Source organism: Erythrolamprus reginae, chromosome 2 (genome assembly GCF_031021105.1).
Source record: "Erythrolamprus reginae isolate rEryReg1 chromosome 2, rEryReg1.hap1, whole genome shotgun sequence".
Classification (NCBI taxonomy): Eukaryota; Metazoa; Chordata; class Lepidosauria; order Squamata; family Dipsadidae; genus Erythrolamprus; species Erythrolamprus reginae.
The window spans coordinates 125,927,244-125,949,160 of record NC_091951.1 but is presented as its reverse complement, the minus strand read 5'-3'; the positions used below and the strand labels follow the sequence as shown (position 1 = coordinate 125,949,160).

General features: G+C 39.1%; 1 protein-coding gene across 5 annotated transcripts in view; it reads left to right on the top strand.

The window, feature by feature from the left end:
- SH3TC2 (SH3 domain and tetratricopeptide repeats 2) overlaps window positions 1–20,835 on the top strand; it is a 57,650-nt gene extending 36,815 nt beyond the window's left edge. For 4 of the 5 annotated variants that reach the window (XM_070739424.1, XM_070739426.1, XM_070739425.1 and 1 more), the window contains 9 exons: window positions 926–1,062; window positions 1,763–1,804; window positions 3,860–5,572; window positions 7,206–7,386; window positions 8,786–8,936; window positions 9,972–10,094; window positions 13,613–13,763; window positions 14,869–15,065; window positions 16,661–20,835. In XM_070739424.1, the coding sequence (XP_070595525.1) occupies window positions 926–1,062; window positions 1,763–1,804; window positions 3,860–5,572; window positions 7,206–7,386; window positions 8,786–8,936; window positions 9,972–10,094; window positions 13,613–13,763; window positions 14,869–15,065; window positions 16,661–16,852 (2,887 nt within the window). In that variant the 3' untranslated portion in view covers window positions 16,853–20,835. The remainder of the gene's footprint in view (window positions 1–925; window positions 1,063–1,762; window positions 1,805–3,859; window positions 5,573–7,205; window positions 7,387–8,785; window positions 8,937–9,971; window positions 10,095–13,612; window positions 13,764–14,868; window positions 15,066–16,660) is intronic. The other variant, XR_011558042.1, reaches the window with a different exon arrangement.
- Window positions 20,836–21,917: the final 1,082 nt, after the last annotated feature.

The following is a 21,917-nucleotide window of genomic DNA, read 5'->3' as shown; positions in this document are numbered from 1 at the left end:
TGTATCCTTATGGTTTTTATTGATATTGATTGTTTCTTCATTGTTTATTTGACCCCTATGACAATCATTAAGTGTTATACCACATAATTCTTGACAGTTGGTATCTTATTCTTTTATATATACTGAGAGCATATGCACCAAAGATAAATTCCTTGTGTGTCCAATCACACTTGGCCAATAAAGAATTCTATTCTATTCTATTCTATTCTATTCTATTCTATTCTATTCTATTTGACATCTCCTTGCCATAAAGTTAAAGGTAAAGATTCTCCTTGCACAAATATGCTAGGTTGGTGGGAGTGTGGGGGAGGGTCTTCTCTGTGGCTGCCCCGGCTCTATGGAACCAATTCCCCCTCCCAATGTCCATACTGTTCCCACCCTACTGGCCTTCCGAAAGGCTGCAAAGACTTGGCTTTGCTGGCAGGCCTGGGATATTATCATCTGTCATGGCTAAAATATGTTGATTGGTATGGGTGTCATTTGATAGGATAATATGATGGGTTTTATAATGGTGTTTTATAATGGTTTTGTAATGAGGTTTTTATAATTTGATATTTATTTGACTTTTTACTATTGTTATTGTATTGTATTTTATTTTGTTATAAGCCACCCCGAGTACCATGTTATTGATGCCTTTGAGTCCTCGGAGAGGGGCAGCATATAAATCCAATAAATAAATAAGTAATTAATTAATTAATATTGGGGTGCATAGAAGTCTAATTAAACAAAGTAAATAAATAAGAGAAACCACCCCTGGTTGAAATGTTCAGAAACCAACCCACAAGCTCGGAGAACGAACCTCTACCCTCATCCTCCACCCAAGCTACAAATCTTTGCCACCATTGCAAAAGTGAAGTGGGCTCTGGCAACGTAGAAGAAATTCAGGGCTGACTGACCATTCTCTGTCTTTTCATTACCAACACAGGCAAAAGAGCCCAGTGTTTTTTAGTGAAGAAGAAATGTCTGACTTCCTCCAGGCTCCAAGTAATGGCAATGAGGTATATTACAGTAATCTTCTTAATGAATGGGCACAGACAGACATCACCTCTGTATATAGACTCGGTATGTCTCCATATCTCTGGATATTGTCTCTTTCTAATGTCTCTTTCTCGTTCCCAAATTTTCTGCTGCTGCCTATCTTTACACTACAGTATTCATCTTTTGATAGAATATTAATTTCAAAAAATATTCAGGAGATAGTTTGATGTCATAATATTTCAAATGTTTTCATTATTGTCACTTTAGCAAGAAAGTAAGTTTTTAATTAAGGTATGTACATTTTAGACCTAATGCTATTGCACACTTAATAGGCTACATATAGTGTAAAATGTAACTTTTATATTATGCAATGGGAAAGCAAAACAATTGCGTGATTATTGCAATATTGATTTTATTGATTTGATCTGGAACTGACCTTGAAGTATATCCAAAGTAGCTCTGTGCTTGGTCACATGACTTGAACAATAGGATTGAACAGAGTTTTATATTGTATTTAATGACATTTCCAATGTAGAAAATGAACACATTGATCTAATTCAGAATTTGCAGTATGCTCTCCCTTCATTGTAGTACAGTCATATAGCTTTATAATCCTTATATAGCTCATTGTTATTTTTCCCCAAACTAAAATTGGACTTTATTTTTTCTTGTGTATGATTTGAGTGAAGCAACTTAAGCTTTTTTTATTATTATAATGTCAAGTTTGACCTTTGACCTGAGTGGGTTCCTTTGCACATTTCTCTCATTTTTTTTAATTACACAGATGGCTTTGAACCTATTGCGATGTACCCACAAAGACAATCAGGTGAGTATGGTTGAAAGGGAAAATGCCCCCCCCTCCAATATATATAAAACATGTGATACATACATACATACATACATACATATATATATAGCTCACATGTTTTTGCTGAATTTTTAAAATTAAGGGAGACTAGGATAGCACTATTTCGGCCTTATTCTGGGGAAAAAATATAGAATATACATATATACAGTGATCCCTCGATTTTCGCGATCTCGATCTTCGTGAAACGCTATATCGCGATTTTTCCCACCCGATGACATCACTCTCTTCCTTCCTTTCTCATCTTTCTTTCTCTCTCTCTTTCTCTATCTTGCTTCTTCCTCTCTCACACTCTCTTCCTCCCTCTCTCATCTCTTTCTTTTCTTCTCTCTCTTTCTCTATCTCTCCCCCTCTTGCTGGCGGGCGGCGGGCGGGCGGGCGAGCGGGGGCATCAGCGAGGAGCCGGGGTTTCCCCTTTGCGTGGGCGGCGGGGAAACCCCGATCTTCGTCTGCTCGGTGCTGCTGCGCTGCCGAGCAGATAAGCTACTGGGCGGCCGCAGCAGCAGCGAGCAGACGAAGATCGGGGTTTCCCCGCCGTCCACGCAAACTCCACCATCTGCACATGCGCGGCCATGGAAAAAGGGCACGCATGCGCAGATGGTGTTTTTACTTCCGCAACCCTACATCGCGAAAAATCGATTATCGCGAGGGGTCTTGGAACGGAACCCTCGCGATAATCGAGGGATCACTGTATATATATATATACACACCCCAATATATATAAAACTTGTGATACATATATATATATAGCTGGAGGGATCAAGGTCTGGTGGCTCAACTGCTAACTCTCTGCCTTACAAGGCAAAGGCTGCCAGATCGAATCCCAGTAAGGAAGGGTGTGGCTAGCTGATGAGGCCAAAACAAGGCCGAAATGGTTCCATCCTAGTCTCCCTTAATTTTAAAATTTCAGCTAAAAATATTTGATACATACAGAATATAGTTGTCGGCTATGAATAAATTAACTGCCTTGAAATGGTCCTGGGTTGGGCCTAGAGGCAAAAAGGAACTGTGATGTTCCTTCAAGGGTGATCCGACATAAAAAAACATATAGCCCCTCCCTGGTACAGAGCTGGAGGGATCAAGGTCTGGTGGTTCAACTGCTAACTCTCTGCCTTACAAGGCAAAGGCTGCCAGATCGAATCCCAGTAAGGAAGGATGAGGCTAGCTGATGAGGCCAAAACAAGGCCGAAATGGTTCCATCCTAGTCTCCCTTAATTTTAAAATTTCAGCTAAAAAAATTTGATATACAGTGATCCCCCGGGTATCGCGATCCCGATCATTGCGAATGGGCTAAATCGCGATTTTTCAACCCGGAAGTAAAAACACCATCTGCGCATGCGCACCCTTTTTTTTATGGCAACGCATGCGTAGATGGCGCCGGGCAGATCAGCTGCTGGGCGGCTTCCCTGGGTCTTCCCCCTCTTGCTGGCGGGAGGGTGAGAAGCCCCCCCAGCACCCGCTCGCCCACCGTTCGCCGCTCGCCCGCCCTTTGCCCGGCCACCCACCGTTCGCTTGCTGCTCGCCCGGCCACCCGGGTTCGGGGGGGTGCTGGCAAGCCCCCCATGCCGGCGGCGACGTTTTAAAACAGCCGCACGGCTTCCCAACTGAGTCCCGAAGCCAAACGCGGAAGTTTGCTTCAGGACTCAGCTGGGAAGCGGCGCGAGCGAACGGCGTGGGCGGGCGAAGGGCGGGCGCGCGGGCAGGCAGGTGGCGGACAAGCGGCGGGCGGACAAGCAGCGGGCGCTGCAGCAGCGAGGAATTTGCGTGGGCGGCGGGGAAACCCCAATCTTCGGCTCCTCGTTGCTGCGGCGGAAGTAAAAACACCATCTGCGCATGCGCAGATGGTGTTTTTACTTCCGCACCGCTACTTCGCGAAAAACCGATCATTGCGAGGGGTCCTGGAACGGAACCCTCGCAATAATCGGGGGACCACTGTATATATACACACACACACACACACACACACACATCACCATGAAGGGAATCATATCTTTGTGCTTTATTGATCATTTTCAGATGCTGCTGCACATGGACATAAGAATGGTTGGATGTTTGAAAATTGGGGGAAGCAATCTTATAACAGTTTACTTACACATACTGATTCCGAGAAGTCAACTCCAGTTATTGAATCCTCACCTTCTATCCTTGAACACTTACTTCTGCCAGAACCAGATGATCTTGATGACCCCAAGTTTTTTATTGATCTAAATGCTGGGCATATGGAAGACTGTGATGTGTTTGATCCTATGCTGACTTTCCTCAATCAGGATAGCTACGTGCCTCATTTCCAAAGTCTGTATGATCTCTCTTTTTCCTTCCTCAGTTCTACCTTCTACGGTTTCACCAATGAAGAGGAGTTAGTCATATATCTGGAGACATCCAGGAACTGGGCTAAGAGAGGCCAGCTTGCTTGGGCTCACATCCGGATATGCTATCTTTTGGGCCGCCTCTGTGTCAGGAAGGCCAAGTTCTCCCAAGCACGAGTTTACTTCGAGGAAGCCATGAATGCTATGGACAAGGGGTTTGAAGATCTACCTCTGCTTTCATCATTGCATGCAAACCTTGCTGCCATTTATTTAAAGCAAAAGATGAAGCATAAGTTCTTGTCAGTGATTGGGAAAGGGATGACACTTCTGACCTGCTTGTCTGGACACTGCTTCAGTTCTGAGACTGAACTAGAGGTTGTGATGTATATCCTGAGAGAGGCCATTGCTGTAGGCAACACAACAATGGAGATTAGGTCCTGCTTCCTCATTGTCAGGCTCTTTTTGCAGCTTGGCAAATATGATGAGGTTCTTCCTTTTGCAGAACGCTTGCAGTTTCTGAATGCACAGCTCTCCAGCCAGGTTACCAGTGAAGATCCTTTAGTTACAATGCCTTTTCTTGCCTATCTGTATGAAAAAAAGTATGTGCCCCATGTAGCTTTGGCAGCTGCCAGGATGTTCTCCCCTAGCAATGTAAAAGGTGGCTTTACACCCATTTGGAGAGCTGGATTCATCCTTACAAACACCTCTAAACTCTTGAAAGTCCAAGAGAAAAGCCACAATGGTATTTCAGCATTGGCTTGCTTCTATCTGCATTGTGGGTTGTCCTTTTCCCACGAAACTGGGATTGTATCAACTGAAAAGGCCTTGTGTGCACTTTTATCCAAATTGTACCTCAAATATGGCATGTTAGGAAAGGCTGTGCATTACGCCAACCAAGCTGTTGCCCTGGGTAAAACGATGAGTGAAGAAGAAGCATTTGAAGCATCCCTTTCTTTAGGGTGGCTGTTTACTTTGAATAGTCAGCCAGACAAGACCTCGGAGATCATGCAATACCTCTTGTGTTCTCTGCGGCAGACGGACAGTGTCACACAAGACGGGGCAGTTCACAATCTTTTAGCCATTGCCCTTAAGAGACAAGGGTGGGTGCAAAAGGCAGCAGAGAACTACTTCTGGGCCTTGAAGAAAGCCCAGGAAAATGGAAATCAGCGGAACCAAGCCATTGCCTTAGCCAACTTTGGTTGCCTAATCACATATTTGGGGGCTTACTATTTAGGAGAATACTATTTTCTCCAAGCCATTCAGTTGTACTTTGAACTACAGGATGGTGATGATACACAAATGGAACTGGTGCACATTTTGTTATGGTTGGCTCAGTCCAAATTAGAGAGATATAAGACAGAAGAAGGCATCATCTTTTATGAGCTGGCCTTGGCCATTGCCTTGAAGAGTCAAAATGTGATAAGTGAGTACTTATTCTCTGGGGAAGTTTTATTTATTGATTTACTAGAGTTGGAAGGGACCTTGCAGGTCATCTAGCTTCCCCCCCCCCCCCACTCAAGCAGGAATTCTTACACCATTTGAGCGGGATGGCAGTCCAATTTCCCCTTGAAGGTCGCAACTGTTGAGGTTTCACAACCTTTGCTGACAAGCTGGTTGATCATTCTCACCATCAGGAAGTTTCTGCTCACTTCAAGGCTGAATCTTTCCTTGGTTAGCTTCCAAACTTGTTTGACTTTCTGGTGCCATAGAGAACAGCCTGACCCCCTCCTCTCCATGGCATCCCCTCAAGTATTGAAGCACTGCTATCATGTCCCCTCTGGTCCTTCTCTTCGCCAGACTGGCCAAACTCAGTTCCTGCAGCCGCTCTTCGTATGTTTTATTTTCCAGACCCTTTATCATCCTGGTTGCTCTCTTCTGCACTTTCTTTAGAGTCTCAATGTCTTTTTTGTAGTGGGGTACCAAAACTGGATGCAGTACTCTAGGTGTGGTCTGATGAAGGCTTTATAGAATGGTACTAGTACCACTCTGGTCCTTAATTCTATCCCTCTATTATGCAGCTCAGGACTGAGTTGGCCTTTTTGGCTGCTTCTGCTGTACACTGCTTGCTCATATTTAGTTGGTTGTCTACCAAGACTCCGAGGTCCCTCTCACAGTCACTGCTATTGAGTGTGGTTTTGACCAGTTTGTATGTGTATTTTTGATTCTTCTTACCTAGGTATAGGATTTTACTTTTCTCCATGTTGAATTTCATTTTATTGGTTTGGGCCTAGTGTTCGAGTCTGTCAAAGTCCCCCTGGATTCTGAGTCTGTCCACTGGGGTGTTTGCTACTCTCGTCAGCTTGGTATCATCTGCAAACAAATAGTTCTGCTATTCCCTCATCTAGGTCATTAATGAAGATATTAAAGAGTACTGGGCCTAAGGATGGAACCTTGTGGTACCCCACTGCTTACTTCTCTCCATGTGGACTTAGAGCCATTGAGGACTACTCGCTGGGCATGATTGGTTAGCCAGTTGTTAATCCATCTGGTTGTGTAGCTGTCTATCCCGCTTTTTTCTAGCTTATGAAGAAGTAGGTTGTGGTATACTTTGTCAAATGCTTTGCTGAAGTCCAGGTATATTATGTCCACTACATTTCACTGGTCTATTAATTTGATCACAATGTTGAAGAATGAAATGAGGTAGGTTTGGTGTGACTTGTTCTTAACAAATCTGTGTTGGCTGTTAGTTATTACTTGGTTTGTTTCTAGATGATGGGAGATCTGCTTTTTAATTATTTTTTCCAGTATTTTCCCAGGTATTGATGTTAGGCTGATTGGTCTGTAGTTTCCCATGTCTGTTTTTTAACCTTTCTTGTAGATGGGGACCACATCAGCTCTTTTCCAGTCCTCAGGTAGTTCCTCTGTGTTCCAGGATTGGTGGAAGATGTGATGCAGTGGTTCTGCAATGACATCTGCTAGCTCTTTTAGGACTCTGTGGTATAATCTATCTGGTCCTGTTGCTTTGAGTTGTTCAAATCAAGTTGTTCAAATCAAGTCAAGTTTGTTATTTATTTGGCAATTTTTAAAAAAACTCTATCTCATCTTATGCTATGTAGGTCAACTTCATGTCACTGAGTCCCTTTGCCATTTCTATAGTAAAGTGCATCCTGATACCAGAGCCTGCATTGTATACCATGAGCACCAAGTTCTCCTAGCTCGGCAACTTCAGGACAGAGAAAAAGAAGGACACCTTTTACAGGACCTCAGCCAACTCTACCAAAGTTTACATACACCCAGGTGAGTCAGCACTCAGGTCCCTATTAAATGTTGAAATAATGACTAGGACTCAAAGTGTCCTAGTCATTGGATTTTGTCATTAAGCAATTCCCTTTTAAAAAACAATAATATTTAAAACATGGAATTTTAAAATAGTGAAGTCTTTATGCCCAAGTAGCATGAATTCCACTGTTTATAATCAATTGGATGCTAGATCAATTCTAGAACCTTCTCAAAGAGATTCATCTGTTTTTTAATGTATTGATTTTAAGTCAGATTAGCTGGTGATGGTCCGTGATGGTCCTTGGACAGCACCATTTTTTTGGTAATTTTTTTTTGGGAGGGGATCAGCTAGCCACACCCTTGCTGGGATTTGATCCAGCAGCTTCTGACTTGTAAGGCAGAGAATTAACCTCTAGGCCACCAGACCTTATCCCTTCAGCTCTGTACCAGGGAGGGGCTATATGTTTTTTTTATGTCGTAAGGGTGTGGCTAGCTGATGAGGCCAGAACAAGGCCGAAATGGTGCCATCCTAGTCTCCCTTAATTTTAAAATTTCAGCAAAAAACATGTGATACATAGAGAATATAGTTGTCAGCTATGAATAAATTAACTGCCTTGAAATGACCCTAGGTTGGGCCTAGAGGTAAAAAGGAGCTGTCGGATACCAGGGTGATCCGACATTAAAAAAAAACCATATAGCCCCTCCCTGGTACAGAGCTGAAGGGATCAGGTGGCCTAGAGGTTAATTCTCTGCCTTACAAGGCAGAAGCTGCCGGATCAAATCCCAGTAAGTGTGTGACTAGCTGATGAGGCCAGAACAAGGCCAAAATGGTGCCATCCTAGTCTCCCTTAATTTTAAAATTTCAGCAGAAAACATGTGATACTGTTAATTCAATGTATAGACCTAGAATCCATATATTATCTTTTAAAAAGTTTAAATCTCTATAAGATGCTGAGATCAATATTGGTAACATTGCTATTTGTCATTGTTCTAAAAATAAATGAACATAATTATATAAAAGAAAGAAAAGAGAAAAGGGGAAAAGAGAAAAGAATCAAAAATATAAAAAGGAATAGAATTAAGTAAAAACAGTATTAAGTTCTAATCTCTCTCCCATTGGTTCTTGATTGGCAATTGCATCAATGTCCTTTATCAGCCCTCCAAGATAGACCAATCTTGGAAACCTGAGTTATATATACTAACATCACTTTTATTATAAATTTATAATAACAGATTCTTGTGAATCTGAATGCATTTTCCCTCTCCTTCAGTTTATCTTCCTGAAAATAATTCAGTCACAATACAGTTTCCTGTAAGGGAAGTTTTATAGAGTGGATTAAAATGGGGCAGCTGGTTTTCACTATGCATGAGTTTCACTGATTTCTTTGTAATAATGAAATACATGTAAATCCAACAGGTCTTTGAAACAGGCATTGGACTGTACCAAGCAAAGCCTCAGAATATTTATTGACCTGGAAGAAATTGTGAAAACATCCCAGGCCTGGTTACAGGCTGGTAAGCTCTATTATCAAATGCAAGAGAATGAACTTGTGGAAATGTATTTACAGGTACATAAAAAAGTTATTTTCTAAGTTGCTATCCTCCTGGCATGGGACTTGGCGTTTTGTTTAGTAGTTGTCACGTTTTACCCAAATTTTTTATAAAAGATTATTGCAAAAGTATGATTTAAATCATTGGATAACATAGATCTCTTATCAATCTTTATAAAATATGAGTTTTCATGTGTGGCACATGAAGATGCTGAGTCAGTGTCTAACAATACAAGGGAACACCAACTATGTCAGTAAATTTCCCTCTAGCTAATATATATAGGTATCATAAATATGTGTGTGGTTCATCCAAAATATAGGATCTTGGCTGTACTACAGATCTTCTGTATTGCACGTATGCATGTTTTGTCCTCAAAGCTTTTTATGAAATGTGCGATTACATATTGCACACTTATCTTAATATTGGGTCATATTAAATATTAATGTTTAATACTGGGTTATCTAATATTTAATACTGAAAATCTATGACTTTCATTTGTGGGTGGAAAATTTAGATTTATAAGCAACATTTGGATTTATAGTGCGGTGATTTCAGATTTGGTAGTAAAAGATAAGTGGGGGTTGAGTAGAAGAACATTAGAGGGATGAACATCAAACTAACAAGAGAGAGAGAGAGAGAGAGAGAGAGAGGCTAGCTGAATGTTAAGAAGTAAAAGAAGAAGGTACATATCACCGAGCCTACCTAATCTAACCTACCCAGGGTTCATGCTCTGGGGAGTCCAGAGCATGCTACCATGGTCTTTCGAGACTGAAGGATGCCAATGCAATGCATCACCGAGCAATGGAAATCTTTCCGCATGGAGAGATTTTTTTATCTTCTGCACCTAATTTCCACTTTTTTCTTTGGAGTTAGAAAGTGTCTGCCATTAAAATTAAAAAAAAATCATGAAGTGTTCTATTTTTTTTATGCATAAGAGCTTTAAAATGTATGCAGCTAAATTGAAGTGTCTTGTATTGTTTTGAGCAAAAAGTCTCCTTTTTTCCATGATGCAATAAGACTCAGCTGTTAACCTCACTGGTTCCCCTTTTCAGGCATCCATAGAGACAGCACTGAAACTCAAAGAGCTGCACCTGGCCATGGGATTATATGAAGAGGCAGGAGATGTCTTCTTCAATGGAATCAGGAACAGGCATCAGGCAGTGGAATATTACAGGGTACCAACTACAAGATATATTTGTTTTGACACCTCTTGAGGTTGCCACTATGGGTGTTACTAACAGTGATGGAAAGAAACTGTGCAGAAGTAGAAAGTGGAAAAATGAGATGTACATCAGACAGAAAATATTAACCCTGCTGTTCTGTTTAAGAAAGGTAACAAATCTTATGTTCCCGGGTCACCCTGACCCGGACCGAAAACTCTTCATTTGCAGTGCTTATGTTTGGTCTTTTTGAAAGCTTTTTTCACTTGGAAAGTAGTCTGAACATTTCTGCACACAATGATATGAAAATTGAAATGAAAAAAGTAAATCTTATTGGTTTATTTTGCGGATATAATGCACGCCCCCCCTGTTTTTGTGAATTTCTTTTCAATTTATGGATAGTTTTGCTTGCAAAATGCATTCTATTTTACTAAAGTTGGTATGGGATTGGTAGCTTGAACATTTCTGAACATAATGATATGAAAATTGAACTGGAAAAATTGATGCATATTGGTTTATTTTGTTGATGAAATGCACGCCCCCCATTTTTTTTAAATAGTCTTCACTTTATGGATAGTTTTGCTAGCAAAATACATTCTATTTTACTAAAGTTGGTGTGGGATTGGTAGCTTGAACATTTCTGAACATAATGATATGAAAATTGAACTGGAAAAATTGATGCATATTGGTTTATTTTGCACATAAAGTATGCCTCAATTATTTCAATTTATATAAAAATTATGCTGTTAATTTCAAACTTACATACTTTTTTTTAGTAAAATGGATTTGTTTCATAAAATTAGTTCTCTGGCTACAATGTGGTTGATTTTCAAAAGGATATTCCAAATATTTCTAGACAAATATGTATAAACAGTGACAATAATGGCACACAGCAAGGCCGAGGGGGGGTGGCCCTTTTGTGGCAAAAATAAACCAATAAGAACCATTTTTTTCAGTTCATTTATATTTTTCTTATATTCAGAAATGTTCAATTTAGTATATCAAACCTTTTGGGGGAAAATTCCTTAGGGATTTGTAGCCTTAAAAAATAGAAATTGACACGAAATTAAAAAAAGGATGGGGGGAGGGGCTTTTTGATCAAAATAAAAATATAAGTCTCAATTTTTCCAGTTCAATTTTCATATCATTATGTTCATAAATGTTCAAACTAGTTTTCCAGTTGAAAAAGTTTTCAAAAAGATCAAATTCAAGTACCTAAAAAAAATCATTTTGGTCCGGGTCTATATGACCCGAACAGACTAAACGTGACTTTTTTTTTTGCCCAGAAAAAAAAATTTCCCCCCACCCCCACAAATATTTTTTTGATGATCAGCATTGTTAAATTGAGTAAATGAATGCCTAAGATTTTAAAGAATATTTCGGATTTGGAGCATAAAAAAATAAAAAGTGAAAATGGTTGCAAGCAGCCAAGGGGGGGGGGAGGCCTTATTTCTGATGTTAAAAAACCAATAAGAATCATTTTTTTCAGTTCCTTTATATTTTTCTTATATTCAGAAATGTTCAAGCTACCAATCCCACACCAACTTTAGTAAAATAGAATGCATTTTTCAAGCAAAACTATCCATAAATTGAAATTTTTTTCACAAAAACGGGGGGGGCGTGCATTATATCCGCAAAATAAACCAATAAGATTTACTTTTTTCATTTCAATTTTCATATCATTGTGTGCAGAAATGTTCAGACTACTTTCCAAGTGAAAAAAGCTTTCAAAAAGACCAAACATAAGCACTGCAAATGAAGAGTTTTCGGTCCGGGTCAGGGTGACCCAGGAACATAAGATTTGTAACTTTTTTTGCCCAGCAAAAAGTAAGCCCCCCACCCCCCAAAAAAATTCTCATAGAGAGAACCCCTGAAATGATGAACCTACATGAAATTTCAAGTTTCAGATATGCAGGGAAAATTTTTTACAGGGACTCAAACTTGGCTTCGGGTCACATACGACCCGAACAGAACAGCAGGGGGGGGGGGAGCGGAGGAGAACCACCAATCTATTCCAGTGATTCCTTCTGTCCCTACGTGCCAATACAGTGTTCCCTCGATTTCCGCGGGGGATGCGTTCCGAGACTGCCCGCGAAAGTCGAATTTCCGCGAAGTAGAGATGCGGAAGTAAATACACTATTTTTGGCTATGAACAGTATCCCAAGCCTTCCCTTAACACTTTAAACCCCTAAATTACAATTTCCCATTCCCTTAGCAATCATTTAGATTATTACTCACCATGTTTATTTATTAAAGTTTATTAAAAAAATGTTTTTTAAAGGCAGACAAAAGTTTGGCAATGACATATGATGTCATCGGGTGGGAAAAACCGTGGTATAGGGGAAAAAACCACAAAGTATTTTTTTAATTAATATTTTTGAAAAACCGTGGTATAGACGTTCCACGAAGTTCGAACCCGCGAAAATCGAGGGAACACTGTATTGCCGACTGAAAATAAACATGCTAGAATCTGGGAGTCTAGTTAGGCATGGCAGTGAAGGTGACAGAACCACTGATTGTGTTGTGGCTATTAATTGTGGAAGTAAGATTGTGGTGAGGATTTTTTTTTTGTTCTTTGTGCATGTATCATCTTTTTATTTTATTCACCCCTTTATGATACAACACACGATTTGACTGCAAAAGGTCACCGGTTCAATCCCTGACACCTTTCAAAAGAAAAGCATTTTAAAAAAAGAAAAAAAAAAGAAACCTGTATTGCTGCTGCTGCTGCTTGCTAGGGTAAAAATGCAGACCAGTGCAACTCGCATTTGACAGTTTGATGGTGGTCCTTGCAAGAAGTATCTCTTCCGTCTGTACTGTACTAACGCACTCTAAAAACTTTATTTAAATATCTTTAACTATAAAATAAACAAGAGTTCTCTTTCTCTTTCTGTGTGTCTGTCCTTTCTCACTTTTTGCTAACGAAGCCTTACCTTCTCTTTTTAAGTGTTTGAAGCATTAATGAAGTTGTTCCCTTTTTAAAAAAAGGGAAAAGAAAAGAGAAAATGTACAGCCCTTTAAATCTTGAAAAATAAGGAATCAACATTTTTAAAAGAAAAAAATACTCACTTCCTGAAAGTCTATAATGGGCTGATTGATCCAACGGTAGCCTTTTCTTTCATATTAAACAATGTGTGCAAACTGTGTTAAATTTATAGTGACAGGCAGCTTTAATTTTGCTGAATTAAATAGACTTAAATCTGTTTCTAGTCCAAAGCCAAATGGGCAGCCACCCAGTGGCCCAAAACAAGGAAACAAAAAGCAAATGATCTCAGGTTCATCTAAAGTTCAAAAGAAGGTTAAATGAGAACCCCTGAAAGTTATGCTTGTGCTTGTTAACTATAAACCTGAAATCTGTGAGATATGTTCATTTCAATTATAAGAAAATGATGCTATGGAAAATGATTATCAGAGACTGAATGGTCAGGTCTTCTTTGCTTTGTGTGACCACTCTGAGAGGCTCTTGGTTGGTTGCAAATGAATAATAGAAACTTATGAAACCACCCTGACAAATTGTTTGATGTTTTTACCAGGGTGGAGCTATACCTTTGGCCAGGAAATTGAGAGACACACAAACGGAGTTGAGAGTGTTCAACAAGCTAGCTGAACTCCAAATTGGGCTCCACAATTATGAAAATGCTTTGGAATTTGCTACCTTGGCAGTCAGACTCAGCGTGGATGTAGGTAGGAAGGAATCAAGGTTTATAATGCAAGAATATTCAACTCATTTTCTGAAAATTGTCAATGATTTGTGAGTAGAAAATTAACAAACACACATCTCACCTAGGTCTCACCTAGGACGTTTAAAATGTGGAAATATTGCAATTTAATTTGGTAGCACCCAAGTCAATTTAAAATACTCAAGTTAGCTGCAGTAAATGTTTTAAAAGGCACAAAACCTGATTACAAATGTAAGTAGACATTTATTGTACTTAACTTCATTTAGAATTTTAAAAAAGGGTTCACCAGAGATTTTATGAATCCACAACCCCTAGGAAAACATTTCCAGATAAATTTATCCTTCCTTCTGATGTTCCAGTCAGAGATTACTCAATTGGCATTTACAAAACATTGCTTACTTTTGGATACAGTATTTAGTCGACAATGATATTGCAAGCAATAGCCTATAAATTCTTAACTGAAAGCAAATGGAATGTGTTTCTATCAAATAGACTATTTCATGTATCCTTATTTTCACTGTCTTCATTTTGTTGTATAACTGCTCAACATGGGACAACATATTTTTGCCCTAGAGTAGAATATTTCTCTATGAGTTTTTGAGGATGGCATACCCAATTTCATCACAGTGAAATTTAATAGTCTTACATCATTATATTTCAAGCAAGGAATCTGTCCTTCAATTTTTTTCAGTTCTGCTATGAATGATTGTGGCTATGAAAACATTATATGTACATTTTTCAAGATTGCAGCAATGGACTGTTTAATGCCTACCACATGAAATTGGCATTTCTTCCCTATCATTGATTTTTAAAAATATGACATTAGGAATGTGCATAAATAGCAATTGTTTGCATTGATTGTTATGGTAGTTTTTGTAAAACTTTTCAGCATGCGGGATTGGCACTGCACATTAACCAAAAGGTGGTGGCAAAGGAACATGTTGTAGTCTTCACAACTGCTGGGAAATGGGCAGGAAACAATTGAAATGTTGCTTCTCAGAGAGCATGGTCTTTTGGGGCTCTAGGAGGAAGGGAAGAGTTACAAATGCTTCAGTTTTTATAATCACCCAATACTCATTTATGCCATTTTGACACTTTTCTTCTTCCAGGAGATCATTTGCAAGAATTGGTTGCCTTTCATCGGCTGGCAACTGTGTATTACCTTCTGCAAATGTATGAGATGGCTGAAGACTGCTACCTGAGGACACTCTCTTTGCATTCACCAGAACTGCAAGGGGTTCAAGAAGCCATATATTACTCCAGGGTTTACTACCGGCTGGGAGATCTCACTCTCCACAAATTAAAGGTGAAAGATAGCACCTGTAATTTAATAATGACCTGTTGCATTTTAGTAAAGATGTTCTGGTTTGATTTACTTTGCATTTAAAAATGAAGGTATTCAGAATCTTGTGAAAATGTTGAATGCTACAATGTCAGCAGTTATTCCATTTTCTGGACCTCCAAGTCACTTTTGTTCAGTTAATACTTTTCTCCAGTTTACAAAAGGAATATACTATTTATTAAAGAGCCAGGGTGGCACAGTGGTTAGATTGCAGCCCTGCAGGCTACTTCAGCTAATTGCTAGCTGTAGTTCAGCAGTTCAAATCTCACCACCGGCTCAAGGTTGACTCAGCATTCCATCCTTCCAAGGTGGGTAAAATGAGGACCCAGATTGTTAGGGGCAATATGAGGATTCTTTTAGAGTGGGCAGTAAAAGCACTATGAAGCGTGCTATATAAGTCTAAATACTATTGCTATTGCTATTATTTCAGGCTAATGTCCAAACTTTGGCCTTTGAATGACAAATCATTCAAAGGGTTAATGCTTCAAAGCTAGGATAAAAGCTAAATTTTACTTTATTCCATTTCAGTTAAGTTGAGCCATTGTGATCTTTACTCATAAATTCAATAAGTCCTCATCTTCTTTCAAATTAAAATAGACATTTGGAGTATAGCAATCAGAGCCAAAATGTAACTATCTCCAAGAAATTACTAAATGTCAGTAAAAGCCTAGAACTCTCTGAATCTTTTCCTGCCCTTTATTATTCATCAGTTTTTTTTCAGTCCAGATATGATATGCTCTAATTTAGAAGAATTGTGGAAGCTTCACATGCTGCTTGGAAGAACTACATATGGCTTGCGTTGCAGGCTGTTAACTAAGATTTATAATATGCTATCCTGTTGTCTTCTACTTTCGATGCTCTCCTTATTTCCTTCTGCAGTTGCCATTCCCTTTCTAAATACCCTTGCTTCGGAGATGATTTTTAGTAGCTCCACCCTGTCCCTTCATACAGTACATATTATATTATTTCATAATTACTAGTTGTATTTAATATCTATGAAATTAATGAATTGTTATTCCAAGCAATCAAATCTACATTCATTTGCTCTGCATAGGTGGTAAACTGGGAGTGTTCTGCTTTATTATAATCCAAACTGGGGAAAAGGCTTGAAGTACAGGGTTATGCTAGTATTAAGGTTTCTCTGTTATAAATATGTTTTTTGAGAGTGGGTTGGAGCTTCATAACCTAGAGCTGGAAAAGCCATTTCAGGTTCCAATCTGTAGCAAAACAATAGCACTCAGACTTATATACAACTTCATAGTGGTTTACAGCCTTCTGTAAGCAGTTTACAGAGTCAGCATATTGCCCCCAACAATCTGGGTCCTCATTTTACCCACCTCGGAAGGATGGAAGGCTGAGTCAACCTTGGGCCAGTGAAATTTGAACTGCCGAACTGCAGTCAGCAGAAATAAGGCTCCTGTAGAGAGTGTTCAAAGATTCTTCTAAATTTATTAGGCAATGGACCATTTTTCATCCTTAGCATGCTTTCAGTCTTGACTGGAAGTGCCTTCCAGCGCCTTTCAGTACTTTATTTTGTTTCTCTTTCCTTTTATTCCCAGGATGAGCAAGATGCAGCCAGTTATTTCTTCTTGGCCTTGGCTGCTGCCACTGAATTTGATGACTATAACTGGCAAGGCAAGATCCAAGCCAGATTGGCTCAAATATTTACTAATTCCCAAACAAATAAGAGCCCAAGAGGGTGGACAGAATATCGGGCCCGATGGTTAAGTGAAGGAAGACATGATGTATGATCCATCTGTTATGGAATTCACAGCTCATGAAGAAAGGACATCATTGTCCCTCTGCCAAGAAAAGAGGAGAATCATTGTGTGGTGCTTCTAGTCCCTTGTGTTTCTGAAAGAATAGAAATCTTGTGGGCTGTTGTGAATAGATATATGCTGGCCATCAGCTAATATGTTCTGAGCAAAACAGCAAGATTGTTTATTTTATTTTATTCCATCAGCAAAATGTAAAGAAGACTTCGTTTACATACATGGCCTTATTTAAAAGATTAGTGGGTGCAAAAGAGTCAATTGAAGCAAGATTAAGAGACAGATTTGTGCAGTGTGTATCAGGTTAGAAACTGTTTGACTGTGAGTTCTATTCGCACCTTAAGCACAAAGAAAGTTGGGTGACCTTGGGCCAGCTGTTTTCATACAAAAGCCAATAACTTCTGAAAAACTTCACCAAGAAAACAACACATTTCTCCAGGCAGTCTCTGAGAATCAATGATTGAGCAGAAGGGGGAGGGCAGGGAAGAGAGCAAGATAATGAATGCACAACATAGGAGCTGAAAAGGTATGTGAAGGCAGATTGTCTACTATAAGAAGTAAATGGGGCTGATCCATGGAGAGGATATTCAACCTGCATCCATTCATCCTCAGTGCCAAAAAGTCCTTTACAAGATAGTGATCAACATAAAGCCTCTGACAACCTGAACAAAAGAGAAAAAGTGTGGGGAAAAAAGGCTCCTGCAGCAAATGTGATTCTTTGCTCCTGTGTATTTCATCAGTTATCTGTGCTTAGACCAGGAAGGGGGTAGAATCCACCCAGCCACACCTCATCTCCAAAAACTAAGCAAAACCTTATGTATGTTTCAGTGGAAAACATCATGATATCCCAGGGCTATAAGTTAGCTATGGAGTAAAAAAAAGAAAAGAAATAAGCATCACACAAATTGCTTCTATATTATTGCCAAGAAAATAATACAAGAACATGCATAAAGTCACCAAGTGCCAAGAATAACTCAAATACTTATCAGTATTCATATTTAGTTTGGTTTCTCATTAATATCTGCCTCACGCTTCAAATAAACTAAATTAAGATCCCAAAATTATCCTTTGGAAAGGATGGAACCCAGAGTACCATATCCAAAGTATTATTAAATGAGCTTTTCAGAGGTATCTCCTTCCTTCTTAATGGTTTGCATTGCCAACTCTCCACTGATCCTGAAGAAGAAAGGAGAATGGCTCCTGTATATCTACAGAAGGAAAGACATGACTGGAAGCCTCTTGGGAAAGCAAACACATCTCCATACTCAGCCAGATGTATTGGACTTCAATACCGCTGAAAGGTGATTACAAAACTTTTAGAGTCTTTGTCTCGGTCAGATACCCACAGGAAAAGCATGCTTACTACCCCACCATAGCTCTATCTGATGTGTAGCTCATCGGATTACTTTGAATCATTTGCTCTCTGCCCAGCCTACCTCACCAGGTTATGAAGGTTTGTTAACAAGCTGCACATGAGATGACCTCTGTGCATGATGACTTGACTTGATCTCTTTAGAAGAAAGTCAGGGAATAAAGACACACACTTCTTTTTGCCTGTAAACTATTGACTGTCCTCATAACCAAGAATCAAACATTTCTTTTCAAGCTGTTTCTCAGAACAGAAATGTGGTTTGTTTATTTTTTTTTAAAGGGAGTTGAAATTCTTAGGAGACTTAATGCTGTGCTAGCTTTGAGATGCTACAGATTTACAGACCATCTTGTAGCCCCACCAAGCATATTTGATTCAAATGAAAAGTCAAAGCCAATTGTCCAGGGTTTCTGCATGTGGAAATAGTTTGATAAGATCAGGGCTAAAAGTGGGAAGCTGAAATTGAGATAGGCCCATTTTTGATGCTGTATAGTTGGGCTGTGCTTCCTTTGAAGTCAGGGTACAAATATTTCAGGAGCCAAAGAGTGTATCTGTCTTCTGAATAGCATGCCAGAAGTAAGATCCATAAAAGTAGTATGAACAGGATATCTGATTTAATTAAATTTTAAATTAAACAAATTAGTTGCAGATACTATAGTAGGATAACTCCCCAATTCCTGAATTTTTCCCTTGAAAATTATAAACAGAATTGGAGCAATTCTGGGACTCAAAGGCTTTGGAGAGCAGCAGGTTTAATTTAAATCAAACCGTTTTACCTCATGAAGCACTCTTGAAACCTCTTGCCTTGCCTCTAAGCCAGAGGTCTTCAAACTTGGCAACTTCAAGACTTGTGGACTTCAACTCCCAGAATTCTACAGCCAGCATAGCTGGCTGTAGAATTCTGGGAGTTGAAGTCCACAAGTCTTAAAGTTGCTAGGTTTGAAGACCTCTGCTCTAAGCTTTTGCTCTTGAAATGAAATGTAACACAGACACACATTCACCTTATTTTGTTATTTCCCCAAGAACATTCTAGAGGAGATTGCCCATCCATTTCCATTTTGAGATGAATAAGATGTCTCAACAATTTAGAGCAGACCTGATTCCCCATGCAATAAATGTTGGTTATGTCAGATTGTGTTTTGAATATTAAGGAAGAGAAACAAACCAGTTGCAAACTTTGTCTCTCTGTGTGTCTGTCTACTGCTGAGACCCCTGGGGGACTTCCCCTGACCTGCTTTATGTTTGAATATTGAGTTTTGCACAAAGGGATGAATCAAAGTGGTGAAGGACATGTCACAACGAAACTGGAGAAGTATTAACAAAACTAACATCATTTGTGAAAATCTTCTCGGGTATACCAGCCAGTATAACTTCAGGAGCAGGATAATGATTATATATTTTTTCAATTCTCTACAAAGCATTGCTACCTCCATTCGCAATGACTTTAGAACAAATGTTGCAGCACCCAAACAACTGAATATGACAGGGTCATATTGTTCTGTCTTGCACGGCAGACAGGATCAAAATTAGTCTACATGTTAGTTATGCTGATGTCTCCAGGCATATTTATTACCTTGGATGAAAAATGCCTCCAACAGAAAATCTGGATTTATCTGACAGACCCACCTAGTACTTTCCAGAAATGAGCTAATGATTTGATTCTGTATGACATGTATCTATGTTTATGTATGATCTTGGGCAATGTTGAAATCCAATTTTTAACTACCGGTTCTGTGGGCGTGGCTTGGTGGATGTAGCTTGGTGGATACTGCAAAATCCCCATTCCCTCCCCACTCCTGGGGGAAGGATACTGCAAATTCCCCATTCCCTCTCTACTTCATCACCAGTCAGAAGTGGTATTTGCCAGTTCTTTGAACTACTAAAAATTTCTGCTACCAGTTCTCCAGAACCTGCTGGATTTCACCCCTAATCCTGGGTGTTATCACTGATTAAAAAGATCTTAGCATTTGCTTTTTACTTGTACCATAGCACACCTCACCATTAGAGGGCAATAAAGGCAGTATTTTCAATTCCTTTACACTTTTCAGTCCTTATTAAGAACAAGAATCTTTCAAGAAATAGATAAGGGCTTCTAGGCAGTCTGAAACTGTAAGACTTATCAGTGGCTGGATATGGTGGGAAACATAATATTTTTTTTCTGGGCATTTCTCTACATCCTATGAAAATCAAATTTCCTAATGTTATAAACAGAAGCTGAGATTTGTCATATTACGCTCTTTTTTTAAAAAGTCTACTGTAATAATAACTTGCTTCTAAAAAAAATATCCTTTATTGTTTAATGGAAAATTTAAAAACAATCCATGTGAGATTGGCAACCTTAAAATGATGTCATGGCACAGTGTGACTTAAGCTGGAATATATTATTGGAATAATACTTGTTCTTTGAAAAAATACTGAAGCAGTTCAAAAGATTTCATGACAGCATGCACAATCTCTTTTTCCTATAAACATGTACATACATCTTCCTTCTTCCTTGTATAGAAACAGATGTACTCTTTCACTAAATTTCTACCTGCTTTGACTTGTCTGGACAATGGCTGGGAGAGTAGGTGGAAATAAAAGGAGGAAAAAGTTTTGTTTTGTTTTTCTGCTCTCTGAGCTGGTTGCTACCTACCTCAGGAAGATGAGTTAAGACATTAACTGAACTTTCCACAGTAATGCCAAGCCAGTCTGCCAATCTGCTAAAGCATAAATCTTTATTTGGACATTCAAGTTTATGGTTATTTATTTTACTTCCTTGGAGTTCTGAGTGAGTTAATGTAAACAATTCATGAGAAAAATCTATGGGGCACTTGAATATACACCTGGAGCATTGTTTGGGTTTTTTCTTGGTTTTAATTGCTCAAGATCTACTCTTGAGACCCTTTCTCACAGTTCTTGAACATTTCAATTTGGCTGTGACAAAAGTACTTTCTTAGGGAGTTGCATTTATTTTTTATTTTTTTTATTTTTTTATTTATTTATTTTTATTTATTCTTTGTCCAATATACAATACATATGAAAGAGAATAGACATTAAGTAATATATATAATGATTGAAAGTAAGAAAGAAGAGAAGTAGGAGGAAAGGAGAGAAAATGTATGATATATGAGATAAGGAAAGAAGATTGGACAGGGGACGATAGGCACATCAGTGCACTTATGTACGCCCCTTACTGGCCTCTTAGGAACCTGGAGAGGTCAATCGTGGAGAGTCTTAGGGAGAAATGTTGGGGGCTGGGGGCTGACACCACTGAGTCTGGCAATGAGTTCCACGCTTCGACAACTCGATTGTTAAAGTTATATTTTTTACAGTCAAGTTTGGAGCGGTTGATGTTGAGTTTGAATCTGTTGCGTGCTCTTGTGTTGTTGCTGTTGAAGCTGAAGTAGTCGTTGACCGGAAGGACGTTGCAGCATATGATCTTGTGGGCAATACTTAAATCATGTTTTAGGCGCCGTAGTTCTAAGCTTTCAAGATCCAGGATAGTTAGTCTATTTTCATTCCAGATACACGAATGTATCTGGAATGAAGGCGACATTGGTCCAAATGAGCCTTTTTCTGGAAAGCTGGTGAAAAGCAGTACTTGGACTTAAAGTAGGGAAATCTATTTTCAAGACACTGCTTGACCAATCAATCTAATTGGGTATTTTTGGACCAATCACTCTGTTTTGGTGA